The sequence below is a fragment of the Leptopilina heterotoma genome, unplaced genomic scaffold (assembly GCF_015476425.1).
Source record: "Leptopilina heterotoma isolate Lh14 unplaced genomic scaffold, ASM1547642v1 Lhet_65, whole genome shotgun sequence".
NCBI lineage: Eukaryota > Metazoa > Arthropoda > Insecta > Hymenoptera > Figitidae > Leptopilina > Leptopilina heterotoma.
This window is the reverse complement of record NW_025111152.1, coordinates 2,981,791-3,005,367: the sequence shown is the minus strand read 5'-3', so window position 1 is coordinate 3,005,367 and position 23,577 is coordinate 2,981,791. Positions and strand designations below refer to the sequence as shown.

Sequence of the window (23,577 nt, the reverse complement as noted above, 5' to 3'; positions counted from 1 at the left end):
ACACTACCCTGTAAAAAAAAAAGTATTGGGAGGTACGGGATTCCGTATTGCAAGTGCCAACCTGCCAATGCGGTATTCGCGAATTACCGCATTGGGTGTCCTGGTGAATACGGAAATCAAGGGGTCCCAATGCGGTGCCAGTTTTAAGCTTTAAAAAACGAAAATACGTGACAGGAGGAAATAATTAGTGTCAGTGCAGAAATATGCGAGTTAAAGGAATGAGAAAATACTAATAGTGAGTGTAAAAATGAAACTTTAAGAAAAAAAGGTAAGTTGAACTGTCAAATATGAGTCCAATGCGGCGTAGGCTGCTTTCAATACAGTACACAATCGGTACATAGTGCAAGTCGCCAGTAGAGGGCAGAAGCAAGCAGAGCGAATCGAGCGAACACAATGGCCCAGCTGACATATGATTTGCATTACATTACTTTCCAATTTTTTATTTTTTAACCACTTTTCTGCATGAATCTAAACAATATTTTCGATTATTGTAATTTAGAAGATGCTTACCAATTGTACGTTGGCAGATTTAGTGAAAAGTGTCTGTGTACGGAAACAAATGTGTTAGAAAATGTTTGTTTACCTATTTCACGCTATTCAAACCAGTCAAAGTTGCTTTTGCTGTGGCGCATTGAAATCAGCCTATGCCGCATTGGGCCCATATTTGACAGTTCAACTTACCTTTTTTTCTTAAAATTTCATTTTTACACTCACTATTATTATTTTCTTATTCCTTTAACTCGCATATTTCTCCACTGACACTAATTATTTCCTCCTGTCACGTATTTTCGTTTTTTTAAAGCTTAAAACTGGCACCGCATTGGGACCCCTTGATTTCCGTATTCACCACGACACCCAATGCGGTAATTCGCGAATACCGCATTGGCAGGTTGGCACTCGCAATGCGGAATCCCGTACCTCCCAATACTTTTTTTTTACAGGGTAAGGAATGGCTTGCGTCTTAACCCTGATAAGACGCAAGCGATAATCTTTTCTGTTACTAACTTTTCATTAGATTTCTAATCATCTATCCCCCCAGTGCTGGTTGAAGGAACTCCCATTTTATTTGGTAAGACAGTCAAGGATCTTGGTCTGACATTGGATCTTATTCTATCATGGAGGGACCATGTCTTTGGCATTTCGCGTAAGATATACATTGTTCTTCAGCAATTAAACAGGAATAAGGATTCTCTCCCTACTTCAACCCGCTTACTTCTTGTCAAGTCATTGGTTCTGACCTTCTTTGATTATTATTATGTGGCTTATGACGATATCTCAGGAGAGTTGAATAATAAACTTTAAAGGGCCTTAACCCCTTGGCTGTCAACGAGATTTCCACTGTTTGGGCCAAAAGTGTGTTGAAAAAATTTTTAATGGATTTTTATGAAACATGGTACCCTAAGGTTTCTGGGGTCGCTGATTACGAATCTGACATCAGTTTTTCGAAATTCAAAATGGCGGATCCAAGATTGCGGAAATTTTTGTAAAATTTATTGAATTTGTTTGAAACTGGTTAATCTGACATCAGTATGATAATTTTTGGTGAAATCAAATTGCGATAAATACCCTGAAAAACTAATGTCAGATTCGTACTCAGCGACCCTAAAAACTCCCTAGTATTCAGTTTCAAGCCAATCTGATCAATTTTTTGTTTCGTCGTCCGCCATATTAAATCCGCCGTTTTGAATTTTGGAAAACTAATATTAGATTCGTAATCAGCGACCCCAAAAACCCCCGAGTATTACGTTTCAAGTCAATCTGATCAATTTTTTATTTTGTTGTCCGCCATATTGGATCCGCCATTTTGAATTTTGGAAAACGAATGTCATATTCGTAATCAGCGACCTCGAAAACCTCCGAGTAACCTGTTTCAGGAACATTTAAGAAGTTTTTAATCATCTTTTTTAAGTTGCGCATATATGCGTCATGAACCACTGTTGGCCAGTTTAGTTTTGCGCATATATGCGTCAGCGACAGTCAACGGGTTAAATGCTTGTATTGGTTTGATATATAATTTACCCGTAGAATGAGCATATTACTGAATACTGGATTAAATCTGGACTTTTGAATGTTTGGAAACTTACTTTGTAACAGTTTTCAACATAAATCTCCGAGTTATCTGTTTGATCTCATATTTTTAAGATTTTTAGACCCCCCTTCTCCCATTGTAAGATTTTTTATATGCATTAGCGCCATTTTTTATAATGAAAGTAAGCGAAAGCTAGACCCCCTTCCCCCTTAAATGCTTACGTAATCCTTGAATAGTACCAATCTTGTAAAATGCAGGGGTCATTCACAATCAGAGGATCTAGACTGTGGAACAAAATACTACATAAAAATAAAAGATGCGTCAAAACATTGTATTTTCAATAAAATATCTTTTGAGTTGTTTAAAACTAATGATACTTTATTCAACGTCACTTAGGGTGAAGTCCCATGACACCGTTTTGCGTTGCGTTTTGTAACTAGGCCATGAGTGCAAATATAGCGAACATATATCTCCATCTCTCTCATACACATGGCCTAGTTATAAAACGCAACGCAAAACGCTGTCATGGGATTCCAGCCTTACCGGTAAAAATAGATTCATTTTCTGTTCTATTAATTCTTTCTAACTGCTCACTGGTACTTGCATAAGTCATCTTATAAGCTTCATACAATTCTCTTAAGTTACATACAAGGTGTTTACACCGTGTGGTATAAATTTATTCTCTGCGCGCATAAACGGAAATATTCTCCACGAGCATATATTCGCGCCTGCGCAAACACGTGGTCAAGACAAAGCCTTTCACTTCACAGCTGTAAGTAGGGGAGAGTCTCCAGTTGTGAGACACCTCCAGTTGTGAGACAGTCAATTTTTGTTAACATGCAATAGTTAAAAGCCGATTGGTTTATATAAAAACATTTCTTTTTATATGAGCCAACTTTTTCGTGTACGCCGAAGCGAATATATAAACTGTTTTTGTTAAATACCAACACTGTGTGTGATAATCGACTAAAAAGCGTTTTTTCAATAAATGCAAAGTACTTTTTTTCCAAGTTAATTAATTGGAAAAGGCAAATGTAATGCATTTTCTTTTAGTGTTTTCCTTATATTTTGTGATGCAATATTGCATTGTTCCAATCTACAGTTAAAAATAATTTAATTTTCCTTTTTCAAAATAGCGCCAATTTCTGGGTGTGAGACACAGCATATCACCAGTTGTGAGACGGTGTCAACACCCATCTGGGTAGCATAAAAAATACGACTTTGCAGGCATACTATTTAAATGTTGTTTTGATTTTTTTTCTAGTATTTTTAGGCATGTCAAGTGGAAAAAAGTCAATTGATTCAGAAGAAATCAATTTTAATGCTCTTGTTGAAGCTATTAAATTGTGTTTATTTGATAGTCACATTTTGGCGAATAAATATTATTATTTAGTATATAATAATATATATTATTAATATATTTAATTATTTCTACTAAACATAACGTTTTATGTTAAACTTATTAAATTTTAGCAATTTTTAATGAGTGTCTCACAACTGGAGACATTTTTTTTTTGAAAAAAGCGATGTGCTCGGAAAATGTATCGTAAAATTTTTTGAGTTCATCGAAACACTACACTTTCTTTTAATAAAAGTTGCGTATTTCTGTTACCTTTCGAACGGTGTATTTTATTTACAATTTCGTTTACCCGTTTACAATTTACGGGTCAAAACTAAAACCCGTCTCACAACTGGAGACTCTCCCCTAAACATTTTGCGCAGACGCGAATATATGCTCGTGGAGAATATTTCCGTTTATGCGCGTAGAGAATAAATTTATACCACACGGTGTAAACACTTTCATACAATTAAACGCTTCTTAACATTTTTTCTTTGCCCATCAACTTTAATTGATACGCAATCACTTTTACCGGGCATTATGCCACTGTTGTTATCGTGTCTATAAAAAGCTTCAACATTCAGTACTTTTTCATCTGACAAAGTTTTACCTATTTTATGGTCTGGAGTTGATAGAAAGCCTTTAGATTCAATCAGTTCTTTCGATTTACAACCCATATGAAATAAAGTTTCAAATTCACGTTCAATCTTTCTTAGAAGGAGTTTACACCGTAAGCCTTAAATATAAGCCTCCGCGAGCATAAACGGATATGTCTCCATGAGCATATACTCGCGTCTGCGCAAAGTGTTTGCCTGCAGCTGTGTTGTGAAAGAGTTAGCCTTGACCACGTGTTCGCGCAGGCGCAAATATATGCTCCTGGAGCTATATCCGTTTATGCGCGCGCCCAGTGGGAAATTTGCAACCGGCGCGGATCCTCGCCTGTACCGACGCCGGAGTAGTGGTACTGGCTGGGAACCGCCTGCCTACCGCCCGAGAACTGGTATTCTACCAAAAGATGACTTGGCCAGGAGCTGGCTGGCCATCCGTCTCGGAACTGGCATTCTACCGCCCGGTAACCGGCGCGAAGAGCCGTTCCGTGTATAATTCAACCGGCTGGGACCCGGCACTGTACCGACTGCGGATCTTTCATTTCCTAGCCAGATGTGCGCTGGCAATGCTGGCATTCTACCGACTGACAACCGGGTCGGATCCAAATGATAATTTCAACAAATATCAATACAAAAAATAATAATTAATTGCAAAAGATAAATACTGATAACAATTCATTGATAGTTCACTTTACACATTTTTTTATACACTTAACGGTATTTTTTTATATTCACATTTGAAAAATCCTAACGCTTGGGGGTACGAACCTACGCCTAACCGAATATTTACGCACCGAAATCTCGCACGTTAACCACTATGCTACGCTCGCATGGAACTCTTAAATCTTAAATGCTTTCAAGTCTTACTAGCTAAAATGAAAATTGTAAAATTACTACGCGGCAATAAACAATTTTCAAATACGGACTGATGTTATACCGGTATTTATGAATATTTTAATATTTCGTTTAAAAAAGAACTTGTTAAAATTGTTATTTTATTATTATATTTTTTAATATTTTATTACGTAATTATTAATAATTGAATGAAATTTGAATGCACAACACATTTTTTTAATTATTTAATTTGCAGAAAAGTGTCAATAAATAATTACTTAATATATTGTTTAAATTAAAAAGAGATTATTAATTAATTAACAATAAATAAATTAATCAATAATCTGTTTTTTATATATTTATTTAATGTGTTATTTATTGTAGGTATTATTATATATTGAACACATTTTCTTTCAAGTTAATATTATTATTTATTAAAAATTATTTATTTAATTGAACATTAATAAAGTTGGATTTTTATAAATATAATGAAAAAATTAAGTTTCTTATATTCTTCCTTTGCATCAATACAATTAATTTATTTATTGGTTAAATAATAATAATAATAATAATATTATTATAATAAATGCAATTATTTATTGTAATAATTAATTAGCTATGATATATATAATAAAATAAATTTATGATTATACTGATAATGTGAACTATAACAATATATGACGAGATCCGCAGTCGGATCCGCCCCAGCACCGAGCCAGTACAGACCTAACATCCGTCATTCTTCCGACGCCCTTAGAAGAATGAAATCCGAAGGCGGAACAAATCCAGTACCACGCCAGTACTGACGAAAGTAGAAAGGCGGATCCAAAATTCTGAGCCTAATCTGTTCCGCGCCGGTTGAATTTTGGGATCCGAATCGGTACAAAACATCGGTACTGGCGGTCCGCACGGGCGCGGATCCCAGGCGGTTGTAAACTCCGACATTCGTCCGACTTTTCCTCCTGGGCGGAGGCTTATATTTAAGGCTTACGGTGTAAACTCCTTCTTATTGTCCAACTATTCGGTAAAATTGCCAGTAATTATTTGTTTATCTTTATTTTCAGTGTTTTGAAGCATACTTTCAAATGAGTTATAAGTTTGTCATCTTTTGTTTCGATAATTTGATTAAAAAGTTTTCGTTGAATCGTGTTTCACATACTTTTTTGGAAATGTCTTTTTTTTGTTTTTTAGTTTTTATTTCAGAGAAATTAATCTTTTTTTTCTCCAAGAATTCGCAAACAAGAATTCAAAGAAAGAAAGGCATTTTCTTTATCAATCTTTTTAAATTCAATATTATTTTCTAATAAATTATTATTATTTTACCTCCAAAATTTTCAAAAAAAAAAATTTTTAATTTTTTTTAATAGTTTATCTAGAAACAAATCATTAGCCACTTTGAAAATAAAAATTTAATAATTAGAACTCAAGTTATAGCGTTTAAAAAAAAAGTTGCTTAAAATTAAAAGGTCACGTATCTCCGCCATTTTTAAAAATTTTGATAAAATACTTGGTGTTAATTTATGTTACTATAGTAGTATTATTTAAGCCAATTTATAGCCAAATAAACTTTACACCACTATAATCAACCAGAAAATAGGAAATACTGTACAAAAGTGACAAATTTTAGCCTGATTAAAACTTTGTTAGAAGCAAATATCTATTATAAGTCGGTTTAAAATGAATATTTTAAGGGATGAAGAGTTGTAGGTTCAAATCATTGTTGAAAGTTGGCTAAAAATTTTATCTTGGGAAGACTTACAAACTAGCAAGAAAATTTTTAGCCACTTCTGACAATGATTACTATTATTTTAAATAAAAACGTAATACTTCTAAAAAACATCTACTTTAAAAATTTTAGATTTAAAATATCAAAACTATGATAAATACCCTTGAAAAAATTTCAAGATATTTAACTTTTAGAAACAAAAAGGAAGAAAATTTTTCCAGAATGATTTTAGAGTCTCGCTTACTCATAGTTTGGAAAATTTTATTGAAATTACAATGAAAGTGGAAGAGGATATACGAAGAGTTAAAGGAAAATCGAACCCTCCCCCACTCACACTCCATCATATGCATTAAACACGTTCTCCGCACATTTTCCCCGACAGGCATCTCTTACTCTCTTCACAGTTTCACAGTAAGCACTTACAAGTTTGGCGCTTTCTATAAACTTTCTACCCTTTGAGTCGACTGATTCCTCCTTCTTTCTTTTTAAGCTACGGTCTACTGATAGAGAAACATCACTGAGAGAGGAAAAACCCTCTTCAAGCCGATAAAAACATGATACGCTTTTTTTTCTTCTTTTTGTTAAAGAAATTGCAAATCTACTTCAAATGCATTACTTCGTACATTTCAAATATCAAGTTGAAATCACTTGACTCGATGTTGGAGATTTTTATTGAAAAATAAATTTTACTATTTTTTTAAAATTAAATATTTTTAATAAGAAGAAAACATAATTCTCTTTATAATCACTATTTGTATAAATGCTTTAAAAAATTTGATGAATCGAAGATTTATACTATTTAGAATGATATAATACAAAATATAAATAACTAATAAAATATATTTTTAGCACATGTTCGAGTGTGTCTCGGATTGTTTTATTCAGTTTAACCGGTTCATGTTCGGTTTATTTTTTCGATGGAGTATCTTTGTTTATGTTATAGTGCTCTCCTGAGTTTATTATCTGTGACTTTTTTACTTGTGTTCTGCATTTGCTCATTGTAAACTTGCGTTTACCTTAATTACTACAAAAGCTTGATTTTTCTCTCCGTGTATCAAAAAAAGAAACTGCGGACACAGAAACTGAACAGTTCAATCACTGGCCAGAATCTAGAAAAGCTTTCCAGTGACTGGTCATTATAGAGTTGAAATGTCTACCTGGGATTACTAAAGAAGCTGATAAAAATTTTGCAAAGGAAACTAAAAACTCATCCAGTATGATTATATGCGATTTCAAAAAGTACTTTATACTTCAAAAACAGAAGTCAGTACTTTATACTATAAGCGCAAACTGTCCATCTACAATTTTACCGTATCTATGATGTAGATTACGAAGCATATTGCTATCTATGGACTGGAAACGACGTGAAGAAAGGTTCCAAGTAAAGTAGCTAGTTGCTTACTTAATTACATTGAAAAAAAAGTTTCTGTGGGCATTAAAGACTTTTTCTTGTGGTCGGATAACTGCGGTGGCCAATACAGAAACAAACATATATTTTCAATGTCCGTTTATGCTGCATCTAAATATAATATTACCATTAAACACTCCTTTTTAGAGGTTGGCCACATTTAGAGCGAAGGAGATTCTGTACATGCCACGATTAAAAGGCACGCAAAGGGACGAAAAATGTTCACTCTAAATGATTGGAGTAATATTATTGAATCAGCCAAACTTACAAAACCACAGTATAAAGTCATAAATGTGACTTTTTATATGATTTTTTATTTTAAGCAAAAACGAAATCTTTACCAATTTCAAAGTTGAAACAAATATTAGCATCTCATGAAAAACAGAACTAGCTGCTTTACAAAACTTCATTTGACTCAGATTTCGAAACTCTAGTGAAAAGAAAAGTCTCATGTAAATGCAAAATTAAAAGATTTCAAAATATTATGTAATAAGAATATAATTCCATTGCAATATCACAATTACATTAACTCTTTTTCAGAAAAAACACTGTAACCACCAATGAATATTCGAGTGGAGAAGAAGAGTTATTTAAGTTTCACCTGGGTTTTAAATGCCGTGAATCGACTGTCTGATAATTATAACATTTTCAATAATAGATAAGTATTTTGAAAAAATGTCGCCCTAAAAATCGACTTTTTGCTTCAAACAACTGCCAAATACACAAAAATTAATATTTTTAAAATATCCTACGTACTTAAAAGCAAAATCTATCACAGATTCAGAAAACATTTGAATTTTTGTTTTAGATTAAACGGTCTAACCAGAATCTTGACCACCGATTTTCTCTGCAAAGAAACGAGGCCAACTTCGGTGCCCTCTATAATCAACAAATTGAAACTTTTTTTACGTATAAATATATTTTCGTAAACTTAAAAGGTTAACAAATAAAGTCCTCAAAAACAAATTTTATTTACTTTATTTCAGTGTCTTAAAAAAATTCATTAAAAACAGGTTTAAAAGACATCTCAAAGGTGTCACTCCCCCTTAAGGTCGTGTTATTCAGTGTTAATCTTCTTACAGATTAATGTGGATAAATTTTCATTTAGAATGACAAATAATAATTATTTTCTAAGTCACAATCTTTTTGAAACAAAAATTTATTGTTTTCAATTTATGATTCACTTTACCAACTAATAAAAAAATTTCCTTCTTTTAATCTATAATTTTTTATTGGTCGACAGTACATAAAAATTAGAAATATTTTTAAAGTATAATATTCAAGGTGAACAGTAATAATGTTCCAACATTACGCAATATTTTTATACGTTGCATTATTTTCTTAGGACGTGGCATTCAGATTGAAACAAATAAAGTTAGCTGATTGTTCTTTTGTTTTAAATATACAAATAAGTTCGACGGCGAGACGGTAAGCATTTACTGCTATAAAAAAAATAATTAGGGGCCATCCATAAACTACGTTATCAATTTAGGGGGTGTTTCAAAAATCTGTAAAATTGCATTTAACGCAATGGTAACGAGGGGAGCGAGGGGCTCTAAGAAGTATGGACAATTAGTAACGTAGTTTATGGACAGCACTTTACTATATATTTAAATCATATTAGTTAACAGTGAACTGTCCATAAACTTTGAATAAAATTTTTTAGAATTACTTCAGATCTCAATTTTCTGAAATTTGGATTTTTAAATTTGACATATTGAATTCATAAATAGTCATTTTACTACTTTAGTCAGAAAATCGTACATAAAATTTCGATGGCTTGTTTGAAAGACAATTTAATTCGCATTTTATTGATTAGTTGCTGTATTAACTTTAAGGGGTTACGTACAGTTAGAGCTTCAAAAAAAGCTGTTTTTTAGGAATTTTTCGTGGCCACACATTAAAATAATTAATAACAAATCTTTTTCCACATAAAATATATATATTTCAAGAAAATTTTCTAAAATTATAGTCCATAAATATAAAGAAATATGCAAATTATAGAACATTTGCGTGAGCTCCTTAAATAAAAATGGTTTCGCGGTGATCACGCTATCTCTTGACTGGATTATCTAAAATCAAATCGTGAAGAAGAAACCGAAAATGATCGGTAAAGCCGTTTTCAAGCTACAGTGATCACCGACTCCCAAAACATGATTTTGAGAAAAACGAGTTCAAAGTTTTGAATACCGCCGCCTGGCCACAGTAACGGCTGAGACGGCTCCATTCAAAATTCTATATCTCCATAAATAATAGTCCGATTTGTCTCAAATTTTCAGAGAATACTTTTGAAATGGTATACATTTAGAAAATGCATTTAAAAAAAATCAATTTTTTAAAAATCCTAAGTGTACGTAACCCCTTAAAAAAATTTGCAAACTGGCCGGTTTGCCCCCACCCCCTGTGGTAAACCGGCCAGTCGAGTTTCTTATATACAATATTGCATTTGTATAATCTACAATAACAATAAACATAAAGAATCATGTGGACAATGGTTATAATAATGTAAATAATATTACAGGATTGAATTTAAATTAAGTAAATAATTTTTTTTAATAACAAAACAAAAATGTTTGAAATTATCAGGGAAACAATATTAAAGAGTATAATTCTCATTAGAAGATAATTATTTTTCATTAAAAGTAAATATTTTAATGAAAAAAACAGTCTAATTAATAATAATTTTCGTGAAACTCTGATACAATGAAAATATCTTATGGCCGGTTTGCCCCACAGGCCTATTTTGAGAATTAATATTTGTTTAAAAAACCGCTTTGCAAATTCATCAAAGTTTTTGGTGGTAAATATTCCTGAGTTGTATACCTTCAAAACCTAAGACCTAATATTTAGAAATATTACACGATTTTCTCAGAATTTCCTTGAGAAAAAATTCGTAAAAGTGTAGAAAAAAACTAAAAAAAAACTTTTGCTCCCAGCGTTGCACAAACAAAAGAAAAATTTGAAATTTCATTCGAACACTTTGTATTAATTTTCAAAAGAATAATTTTAAAATTTTTAAAAAATGAGTTTGAAAATTTAATAAGAAAATTTGTATTAAATTTAAAATGTGTGTTTTTATAAAATTGTGTATTAATTGCTTCAAACATTTTTGTATAAAATTTGGAACAAAAACTTTCAACAGTGTATCCAGAAACCCTAAAAATTCCCAAGTATCAAGTTTCAAGCAAATGCTCGAAATCTTAAAGAATATTTTTCATTTTCAAAAAATTAAAAAATTGCGTCCAATAGGGGAGAGTGGGGCAAGACGGGGTACTTAAGTTTTAAAGCGCAAAAAACGAAAATTATCGAATATATACTTTATTATTTTTTTTAATTATCATCTTTGAGACCCACCCATCTTGACCCACCGGCGGGCAAGATGGGGTACCCTAAGGGGTAAAATGGGGTACTCAAGAAAGCAATCTATTTCTGTCGACAAATTTCACAAGTAAAAGTTGCATCTTCATCTTCGTCATCGACACCAGCACAACTGCAGTGAACCCATTGGCCGCAGACAGAACAAGCAGTCCAGCCTTCATTTGAGTCTAAATAATAACCATTACAATAGATACAAGGTGTATTTTCCACTCTACCATCGCTAATTGATGATGTAACCTGACAAGCTTTTTTCTTTTTGGTCACTCTTATTTTATTCAGTCTTGATTTTAGTAGTTTTCTTAACTTCTTTTATTTCTCTTTTCTTTTGCTTAATTTGTGTACCCCGTCTTGCTCCACTCTCCCCTACCCCATCTTGCCCGCACCTACGAAATTGAAAAAAAAGATTAATTACTACAATTTATGATTCAACAAAGAAAAAAAACATGCTTTAATTCTTCTGTAACCCTTGACAGTTATAAAAAATTTAATATAGTTCATTAACTGTTATTATTAAATAATAAACACATCCTAAAAAAAGTGAAAAAATGACAAGAAAATCGTCGAAAACAGATTTTTAAAAAAACAGATAAAAGATTTGTTCTCATGGCTTTTAGGTTTTATAAACAAGAAACTATTGTCTCGGTGCAGTATTATGTAAAATATAATCGTGATTGGTTAATTCGTTTGTTAAGGTACTACTACACTTTAGAATTTAAAAAAATTTTATTTTTTTTATTGTATTTTTTAACTCCTTATGACTTCAGAAAACACCTCCTAAAGTATTTATAACCAATTGTAAAAAATAAAAGTCTGACATAAAAAAATGGTGGGGTTTCAATTTGCAAAAGAATTTTAGGTAATTTATGGATGGCCTCTAACGATACATATAAGTTTAAACGCGTTTTTCTCAAAATAACGTTTTCTCAAATTGCGGACAGTTTATCTCTGAATCTACTGAACCGATTTTAATAAATGATAACTTGTTTTGTTTGTTAGCATGTCCTGTGTGACAATTTACCAGAAAATGGTCAAAAAATTTAAAAAAAACATTTTTGCAGACTAGAAAAATACTGCAAAATCTGCTATTTTTTTATTTTAGTCGATTTTTCATTATTGGTGGAGGATTTCTATGCAAGACACCTTCCTTTTTAAAAAGCAATTTGGATTTTTTGTTTCCGATTTGTCAATCTTGAGATAAACTGTCCGCAATTGGACAACTAACTTTTTGGAGTTTCGATCTGAATGATGTCTGCAGATTATGATATTAAATAAAAATTAAAAACAAACCATTATTTTCATTCTCCAAATATCCTTTCTTAAATCCTTTCTTAAAAAAGACATGGAGTGGAAAGGTCGAATGTATCGAAAAGTATCGAAGTAAAGAATGGGCAATGAGAATGTAAAATCTTAATAGAAGGGTGTTTTTAAAATTGTTTGTACATGTGAAGGTGGCGCTGCAGTCGTATGTTATTTAAAAAGAGCGCGAATATATAAATTTTATTTTTGTTAAGAGAAAGTACTCATAATAAATCTTATTTTGCATTGTCAAAAAAAACGTCAACATTTCAAATATAAATAAGAAAATTATTAACTGAAAAAATTTGAATATTATTATTAATGAAATAATGAACTTGGACAATGGACATATAAAAACTAGCACCGTAGACGGCCGCTTGCGGCCGTCGGAGGAGCTAGTATACTAATATAGGCAAAAAAGTTTTTTAAATATTTGTAATAAAAGACCTAAGAATTTTTTTTTTAAATTTGGTCTTTTAAGAGCCTTCTAAAGTGTAGTAGTACCTTAAATAAGGCCGGTACCCCGTCTTGCCCCACTCTTCCCTATGGCGAATCTAAAAAATGAATACTTTTTTAAGGGGGCAGTCTGGGTTTTTTGCACGGATTTTGAATAATTTTTTTTTTCATAGTGAAATTTATTTAAACATTTTAAAATTTTTACATGTTATTACACATATATTAAACTAAATAAAAAAAATTTCTTTCTATATTTTTTGTTGTTAACCCTCACAGGCTCGAGCCGGGTCCCTTGGACCCGGAGGAAAGTTTCTTGATCTACTTCCGGTTAAGAAAATATTATTGGAAAATCAACTTCACATTAGGCTTGGGGACGTAAAAACACACATTTTTCACCAGTATAAACAATTTTTTATTTATAAAATACTCTGGTAAAATTACCTTGTGAGTGGAACATACGTAAAGGCTCAAGCCGGGTCCGAGGGAGCCGGGCTATGAAAAAGAATTTTTAAAGAGTGACGCTAAAAACACCTGTTTTTTAGCCCATTTTTCGGACCGCGAATTTTTCAATCAAACATATTCTAAAATGCGCCGTATAAAGGGATATTAATTTCATAACCATTTTGAGTGGAGCATATCCTTTGTTTTTTGGATATAGTGTTAAAATGGGGGTTTAGAGGGGTTAAAAGGGGTTAAAATACAAAAAATTAAATATGCTCAGATTCGCTGGAAACTGGTTACTCGGGGGTTTTTGGGGTCGCTGATTACGAATCCAATGTCAGTTTTTCAAAATTCAAAATGGCGGATCCAATATGGCGGACGACTTTTTCTAAAATTGCTCAGATTCGCTTGAAATTAATTACTCATTGGTTTTCGGGGTCGCTGATTACGAATCCAATATCAGTTTTTCAAAATTCAGAATGGCGGATCTAATATGGCGGACGACTTTTTAAAAAATTACATCTTATTGCTTGAAACTTGTTATTGAGGGGTTTTCGAGATCTCTGATTACGAATCCGATGTCAGTTTTTCATAATTCAAAATGGCAATAAGATGTGATTTTTAAAAAAGTCGTCCGCCATATTGGACCCGCCATGTTGAATTTTGAAAAACTGATATTAGATTCGTAACCAGCGACCCCGAAAACCCCTGAGTAATTTATTTCAAGCGAATCTGATCAATTTTAAAAAATTTGTCCGCCATATTAAATCCGCCATTTTGAATTTTGAAAAACTGACATTGGATTCGTAATCAGCGACCCCAAAAACTCCCGAGTAACCAGTTTCCAGCGAATTTGAGCATATTTAATTTTTTGTATTTTAACCCCTTTTAACCCCTCTAAACCCCCATTTTAACACTATATCCAAAAAACAAAGTATATGCTCCACTCAAAATGGTTATGAAATTAATATCCCTTTATACGGCGCATTTTAGAATATGTTTGATTTAAAAATTCGCGGTCCGAAAAATGGGCTAAATTTAGCGTCACTCTTTCCATTTTTTATGCAATATTGGATTTTTTTATGGTATTTTTATCAATAACTGCTATAATAAGTGCTCAGGCGGAAATTTTCGTAAACAGCCGTAGTTAACGTCCGATCCACTACTAATACACTGAGAGACCTTTGGGTCAGCAGCTGACTTTCGATAGGCTGCTACTGACCATTTTGGTGGTACGCTACAGGACTATACTTTTGGACTGCTGCGGTAAAATTTTGGGTGCGTGACAGACCAAAAATTAGTCAGCTACGGAACAATGGTGGGGGGCAATAGCTAACTATAGAGTTGGGACAGTGACAGAACAAACGTTTGGGAAAGCTGTGCCATACTGTCAAATATTAGTGAAAGAAAATAAAGTGAGCATTTTTCGATGGATTCGTTTGAAAGTTATGAAAGTAAGTACCAAAATAATAATTTAATATAATTATTTTTCTATAATAACATTAATTTTTCAAATGCACCTAATTATTTAATAATAATAATTATTATTACATATTTATAATTATAAGTAATAATAAGAATTATTATTAATATTAATAATTATATATTTCATTTTTTTATTATTAAATATTACATATTTAATTATGAATTTTAAAATTGTTTAAAAATCGGAATTTAATTAAATTTAAATATAATAATTATTATTAATATTATTATTCTATATTTTATTATTTTTATTAAATATTAAATATATAATTATGAATTTTAAAATTGTTTAAAAATCGGAATTTAATTAAATTTAAATATAAGAATTATTATTAATATTAATAATTATATATTTCATTTTTTTATTATTAAATATTACATATTTAATTATGAATTTTAAAATTGTTTAAAAATCGGATTTTAATCAAATTTAGAAATCGGTAAATTGAAATTGTAGATATTTAAAAATGTATTTTCGTTGTTCAGGTGATTGTTTTGAGGATAAATATTGTAATAATAACAAATCACCTCAAAATTCACACTTTTCCTCAGAATTAAATGTGGAAAAACAAATGTTTCGATCCAAAAGAAGTTTATACGACGATGGAAGAAGTGTGCAAAATAATAAACGTTTGTGCACACAGAATGAAAATTCAATCGAATGCACAGAATATGAAAGTATGTGACGTTAGCTGATATTTTTATTTTATTTTTATTATTTTTTATTTAATAGTATTATTCTTGTTTATATATTTTTTTCTTTTTAATTTTATTTCGAAAGAATAATAAAGCAAATAATTATTTATTTAATAAGCTAATTTTGTTTTAAGTATTGTAAATTAAACGGTTATTAAAAAAATGAAATAAATATTCGCTGTTAATAACAAAATACTATTTACAGATGTTTTGTTTGTAAATAATGAATTGTTTAGATTTTTAAACAAAGAAAATAATTTAGTAGGAAAAATGATCTTAGGAAAATATAAGTTAACGAAAGTTTTGGATTATATCAGACTTAAGGGCAGTTCCATACGAAAAGCAAATGGTGGATCACCGATTTTTCTTAAAGTTTGTAACTTTGTAGTACTTGGGGTACTAAAGAACTGTGCCAAACAGTTTTGCAAAAAAAAATTTTTTTTGCAAGATATTTAGATTTGAAAAATCGGAAACTGAAAAAAATGACTTTTTTTGAAAATTTTAATTTTGAAAACTGTTGATTCTACAAGAAAAAGTCATTTATTCAAAATTGTAGAAAAAATGTCAATTTTTTATAATATTAAAAAAAATAAGAAAAATTAATTTTTCAATAATTTGTTTAAACAATAATTTTTTATTGTTAAAAAAAGAGCAAAGGACATCATGGAATTTTCTAGAAAAATTATTTTCTCAAAATTTGAACCTTCCTTAATAAGTGGTTAAATTTTTAATGAAGTGATTTTTGATATTTTTGAGAAAAAATTTTTGAAGTTTGCGCTACGAGTTTTTGTGCGTTGCGCTAACTAAGCAGCGCCTATATCAGTGTATTTTAAAAGATGATTTGACCGTTACTGCTCGCCCCTAATACATTTATTAATTATATACGTATATATTATTATTATAAACAGTTTAACAATATATTTTTAACTTTTTTATAAACATTATTTTCCTTTTTTAACCCATTAATGGTCATGGGCACAGGAACGCATAATATAAAAAGTAACTATTGGGATCCTGGCATATGGTCTAATAATAATTTTTAACGTTAAAAATTTAAAAAAAAATTTTTTTGAACAATTTGTTATAAACAAATGAAGAAAAATTGATTTTCATAAAAAACTGATAGCGCTATTCCATTCGACGCAAAAAACTATTACGCGATCGTATATTTCATAATTTTTAAAAAAAGACATACTGTTGTAAAAATGTTATAAACAATTAGCCTGCATTTATACTGTATGAGATAGAAGGATCGTTTTTTAAGTTAAAAATTTTTTTAAACCAAATTAGTTTAATTAGGAGAGTTTTTGACGTTAACAATTTTTTAAACAAAATTTTTACCTAAAAAACGATTCTTCTACCTCATACAGTATAAATGCAGGCTAATTGTTTATAACATTTTTACAATAATATGTCTTTTTTTAAAAATTACCTGTGTTATATACGTTCTCGTAATAGTTTTTGCGTCGAATCGAATGGACCTATCAGTTTTTTATGAAAATCAATTTTTCTTCATTTGTTTATAACAAATTGTTCAAAAAAATTTTTTTTTTAATTTTTAACGTTAAAAATTATTATTAGACCATATGCCAGGATCCCAATAGTTACTTTTTAAACCTGCGTTTCTGTGCCCATGACCATTAATGGGTTAAAAAAGGAACTGCCCTTAAAGAAGTTATACTCGTTAATGAATTATTACAAGATCCGATAAATTTCAAGTAAGTTATGACTTCCTATACATAAAAAGATATGTATACAAAATTTTATAAATTTAAAATTTGAAACCAAAAATTATTATTTTTTTTTTGTTATATATGACAATGAAAAAAAATTTATTTTGATTCAAATAACCGATTACTTGACTATTATGAATTAAATATTTAATTAAATCAAATACTGAAATTATTAGTTCAAATACCATTTAATTAACTCCAATAAATATTATTTGATTCAAGTAAATATTTAATTGATAATAGTCAATCGGTTATTTTAATCAAATAATTTTTTTTACATTGTATAAATATTACATATTTATTGTTAATTATTGCCATTATTATATTTATTGATTTCTTTATTTTTTTTAATTATATATAGAATTGAACCATCGTGATTTGAAACTCTGACAGATCAAATTATTGAATTATTTCCGTCTGAGGAGAGGGATGTGTTTTACATTCCTTATTATAAAAGTCAAAAGGAAGTTGTTGGTCCACAGGGAAGCTTGTATAATGCGTATAAGTTTTTTAGAAACAATTTACGCAAAAGTGGTATATTAACAGGACGTAGTAAAGAATCTAATATCGGTTAGATGTTTTTTAATTAACTGTAGAAAAATATTTTTTATTGTTTTATTTATTTACATTTTTGTAATATTTATCTAGAAATGTACAATTCATTAAACTCTACACTTTCTATTTCAAACGAATGTTCTACAACTCAATCAATTCAAAATTGGGAAGATGATTTTGAAGAAAGACAAAAAAAATTAACATTATCGAAAAATAAAAAAGATCAGAAAGCTTCATTGCAAACATATCTGAATAGTTTTCCAAGCTTGAATGCTCCGCTTGTTGTCAGTTTGGTAATAATATTAATTTTTCTATAATTATGGATATTCTATGTTTCCGATGAATAAATGTAAGATTTATTGCTACAGAGATTTAAAATTATAATTATTTAAAAATTTTGTTTGCAGCTCCAGTCTGATTTCAAACGCATTATAAAAGCAGCATTTCCAACACAAAATCTTTCCACTAAATATACAACATTATTTTCTGCAAAGTGGCCTAAATGGGCTTCTAAAATAATTAAAATTTGCAGCAGTCTAAAAACAAGAGAGGTCAAGGAATTTTTTTTTGAAAACGAAAATTTACTTAATGAAGGTAAGAAATATAAGTACATTACTTTTATTTTTAGAATTAAAATTTAATTTAACTAAAATTTAATTAAATTAAAATTTTTTAATTAAAATTCAATTAATTAAAATTTAATTTAATTATTCAAGAAATTAAAATATTCAAACTTTGTCGTTTTACAGGCAAGCATGATGCAATTCTAGCACTGTTTTTACTGCCGTTATGCCTGACAGTTGTAAGAAATAAAAGGCAAGCAAGAAATCAATCTGTCTCTTTTTCGAAATATGACATTTCGAAAACATTTATATTACATATTGAGGTAATTTTTATGCATTATTTTATTCTATTTTATGAATATAAAATTACTATTTTTTTATTAAATGAAATAAAAAAGAATTTTTAATATTTATATGATCTAAATTCAATAATAATTATTTTTAAATTCTGAAACTTTATTCATTTAAATTTTTTAATTTTTATGTTAAATATTAATCATTGTATTATTAATTTATTTCAGGATGGCAAAAACTTATTGAGTGAGATTGAAAATTACGAATCTTGGCTTGAATGTCAGCAACAAGTTGTTTATCCTTACGTAGTTTTTTGTGGTAAAATAGACCAAATAAACCAAGCCTTAGTTGTTTTAAAAAAAAAACTTATTCTATTCCTGATCCATTGGAGGCGATTGAAAATTGCTTCCAATGTTTAGTTGCTTTAAATTCATTGCCGTATGCTTGTGAACACATATGGAATTTCATCCACAAGTTAATCTATGCGGATGGTAATTTCTTTCAACCTACTAATTGCCCAATAAGTGTTAGTAAATTCGTAGTGCAGCTAGGAAAAGTTTAATCTTTTTGAAATTAATCGTTTTAAATATTGTATACGATTGATTTTAAAATGGCTTTACTATAAAGTCTTTTAAAATTTTGTTAACAGACTCTTCAATACATAAATTTTAAATCTTGTTGTAATAATTGTTATATACATTTTATTCATATAATTTGAAAAATATATATTAATCAAACACGGAGTTTCAATTATTATATAATCAAATTATATCTTTTATATTACTCCTATATGGTGAACCTTCTCTTTCTCGTAAGATAGTTCAAGTGGTAATTACTTTTATCCATAATTTTCTTCAAAATATGTATATACCTTCTCTCGAAAGTGAAATTTCACAAATTTTAAGTCAAGAAAAGATCACTGAAACTTCTGCAGATGAAATAAAACAATGCTTTAAAAAATATGTTAATATGTTTGGAAGTGTGACTTCAAAGAAAAAACGGTTCAACATTTTGAAAGACAAAGGTTTAATAGATTTTGAAAAAGTTGCAATTGGAAGTACTTTCAAAGAGGATCTGGTTGGAAATCAAATGATCTTAAAAAAAAATTTATATGCATTTTGTGTTCCTTTGAGGAAAACCTTGAAACTGTTTCTAGAAATACCTGGTCTATTTCCTAAAATTATACAAAATATACAATCTCCTTATAAAGAAGAACGGGTTTTAAGGAGGATGGTGACTCAAATAAAAATGTTAAGAATTTTTTGAAATTTGGAAAAACTCGTTGTTAAGAATGTCTAAATTATAGAACAATTTTTTTTTTAATTTTTTACTGTCCCGTTTTTGAGAATTTAATTGTTGAAATTTCAGGTTTTTATATGGGCTCTTATGGGGAGTGTTATGTGAAGTGCACTATTTTGATAATAAATTGTGTAAAAAAGTTAAACTTTTTTTAAAAATCATACTCTTTTAAAGTTTAATACTTTTGGAATAATTTAAAAAAATAATTGAGTAAACCGACTGTCCTGATTTTTAGAAATAACATTAAAACTGACGTAAAATTACAGATTTTCTAACCTCTCTAAATCTTATTCAGTGTTACCAACACTGTTTCTAGCATGCATATGGAATGCGCTGTTGTCACGATCTCCATGCTCATAAAATATTTTTACAAAATTTTTTTTACTTAATTAAATAATTATTTTTTAAAATATTTTTTAAGAATAATGAATTGGAATTATTAAAAATACTATTTTTTATGTCTAATATATTAAGTATTGCATATTTCACTTATAAAATATATATTAAAACAGTTGGTATTTGCAGTTTTAATCCCATATAAAAGCATGTGAATTCCCCTCTCGCCGCCTGCCCCGAAAAGACAGTCATCATCCTCCTTAAGCAATATTGTTCAAGGTAATTTATGGAAACAAAGATATTCAATGCAACTTAATAATGAAATAATACTACCCCTTTTCTTGTTCTATGACGATCTAGAAGTAGGTAATGCATTAGGTAGCCATTCAGGTAAAAATATATTTAGCGCAGTTTATGCCTCCATTGCCTGTTTGCCCCAGTGCATTGCTTCTAAGTTAAATACAATATTCTTTTCAACTTTATTTTATGTCAAAGATAAAAAAACACGGAAAATTCGAAAGTTTTTGAACATTTGATTAAAGAAATTAATTTTCTTCGAGAGGTAGGAATTACAATTAATATAAATAATGTAATTCATACTGTCAAATTCCAACTCGTCCTAATTTTAGGCGATAATTTAGGTTTGAACAGCATATTAGGATTCACAGAGTCTTTTAAGGCAAACTTTGTTTGTAGATTTTGTAAAATCAATTCCGATAATTTACATATAAATAATATAGAAAAAAAGAGGATTTGACAACTGAAAAAAATTATGAAGAAGATGTTCTTGCAAAAAATGTATCCACCACTGGAATAAAGGAACTTTGTGCATTTCATGAGATAAAAAATTTTCATTTAACACAAAATTTAAGTGTTGATGTTATGCACAATCTTTTTGAAGGCGTATGTTTATATATAATGCATTCAATTATTTATATTTTTGTGTATAAATGTGAATATTTTACATTAGAGTTTTTAAATATTAGAATTCAGAATTTCAATTTATCTGACAATTCCAATAGGCCTCCAAAAATTTCAGTTTCATGTTTAAAAAATAAATTAAATTTAAAAATGTCAGCGTCTGAAATGCTTACTCTTGTTAGGTATTTTGGGTTAATTATTGGTGACAAAATTCCTACAGATGACAAATATTGGGAGTTATACAAATGCCTGCGACAGATTATTGATATTATAGTATCTCCGCGTATAATCAAATCGGATATTAATAATTTGAAATCACTTATAGAAAATCTTCTGAAAATGTATTTAAACCTATTCGGTTTTCTAAAACCTAAATTTCATAATCTCGTGCATTACTCTAGAATATTATTAGAGAATGGACCGTGCATTTATTTTTCGTCTATGAGATTTGAGGCATTTCATCGACAAATAAAATTGAATGCATTATCATCAAATAATAGGATTAATTTATTAAAAACTGTTGCTATTAAGCAGACATTTTACAATTGTCAAATTCTTCATTCTCTAGAATTTAGAGATCTAATTAATCTTGACACTTTTGACGAAACTGACTTAGAATACGAAAACTAAGATCTTCAAAGCGAAAATGAGTCTACTGCAAAAGTAAATGTAAATGGTATTTCTTATAAAATTGGAACTGTATTAGTCACAGATATAGCAGATAGTAAAAAAGAATTCGGAAAAATTGAAAGAATTTTCAATAAAGATAATTATACTTTTTTCGAGTTAAAATTTTTTAAAGAAATATCGTTTGATGAACACTTTCACGCATACGTAGTGACTAAGGCGAATGTCCAAAACAAATTTATAAAATGTGACAGTTTAATGTTTATAGATCCTTGTTTGTCTCTTATTCAAAATAAAGTTCATTTTATTGCTACGAAACATATTTTGTAAATGTATGTATGTATGTTATTGAAGTATGTGTGTGTAAAAATCATGTGTTTTTTGTGTTTGTAAGTCTTAATATGTACGGTATAATAACAAATTGACTACCATTGAAATGGATTATTGAAAAATAAATTTTTCTTCATACCTCGGTCGAAAGTACGTATTTCCCGCTGCGATTTCGCAGCAGAAAGTCAAACATTTGTGCTTTGGTTGATTTTCATACCCAACCTCTATTACAGCGGGAGTAAAAGAATTCTCTGTCGGTAAAAACACCACTGTCGGTAAATAAGAAAATTTTGAGTTCAATGACAATTTAACGAGTAATTGTTATCGCAATATAAAATGAGAAAAAAAATTATCAAGAAAAGTTTTTATACTTTATAAATTTATTATCCACAAGCTCTGAATATTGAAATGAACGAAATCTTTTGCTGATATAATTATTTTCAAAAATTATTTTAATAAACATTAAAAACAAAAATAAAATAATTAATAATTTTGTAATTTCTTTTTTAATACGTGCCAAAATGTTATTATAAAATTGTAATAATTTGAAGAAATAATGAAAGTGTTTTCATTAGAATGTTTAGAATTTTAGAAACATAGAATTAATTTTGTACCACCAGAAAAATTCTTTTGAAAATATAATATTAATTTATCTTTCACATTTTTTTTCGTGCCTGCCCCCGACCAGAAGCACTCGCTTCGCTCGTGCATCAAATGTCGGGGCAGGCGAATATTGTTTGCAAGAGTGAGACAGAGAAAAAACCAGAGCTTCACGAGTGTCCGCTAGAGGCGTTGAAGCGAGGAGCAAAAGTAAATAAAGATGGCCGGCTGTCAAATGAAACTCGATTGCAATTTTCTTAAAAAATAAATTACCCAGCGTACTTTCGACCGTATATAAAGAAAAATAGTATACATTACACGGGCAGAAATTCGAAAGCCCTAAACTACGCGATAATGCCCTCGGCTTCGCCTCGGGCATCATTTCGCGCAGTGCAGGAATTTCGAACTTTCTGCCCTTATAATGTAATATACTATATTTTTAACTAATTGACTAAATTTATGATATTTTATCTAATATTTCTATTTAAAATTTATCTGTTATTAACTTTAGCTAGACATTTTTACATTCTTTTATGTACAGAACAATATTTAAATGCCTCTCAGTTATACAACATTTTTTTACAAGATTTAAAAAATAATTTAAATTTTCTGATTAAAATAAA

General features: G+C 29.6%; 2 protein-coding genes across 7 annotated transcripts in view; both read left to right on the top strand.

The window, feature by feature from the left end:
• Positions 1–9,152: 9,152 nt before the first annotated feature.
• The window catches only part of LOC122510021, a 49,825-nt gene continuing 35,400 nt past the window's right edge, over positions 9,153–23,577 (top strand). For all 6 annotated transcript variants that reach the window (XR_006302405.1, XR_006302403.1, XR_006302402.1 and 3 more), the window contains exon 1: positions 9,153–9,372. The gene's annotated coding sequence lies outside the window, so the exon portion shown is untranslated. The remainder of the gene's footprint in view (positions 9,373–23,577) is intronic.
• On the top strand, positions 17,685–19,376 carry LOC122510032. Its single transcript, XM_043624419.1, has 4 exons — positions 17,685–18,277; positions 18,392–18,578; positions 18,734–18,870; positions 19,069–19,376. Exons 1-4 carry the CDS (start codon positions 18,080–18,082, stop codon positions 19,258–19,260), a joined length of 714 nt encoding a protein of 237 aa, XP_043480354.1. The 5' UTR covers positions 17,685–18,079; the 3' UTR covers positions 19,261–19,376.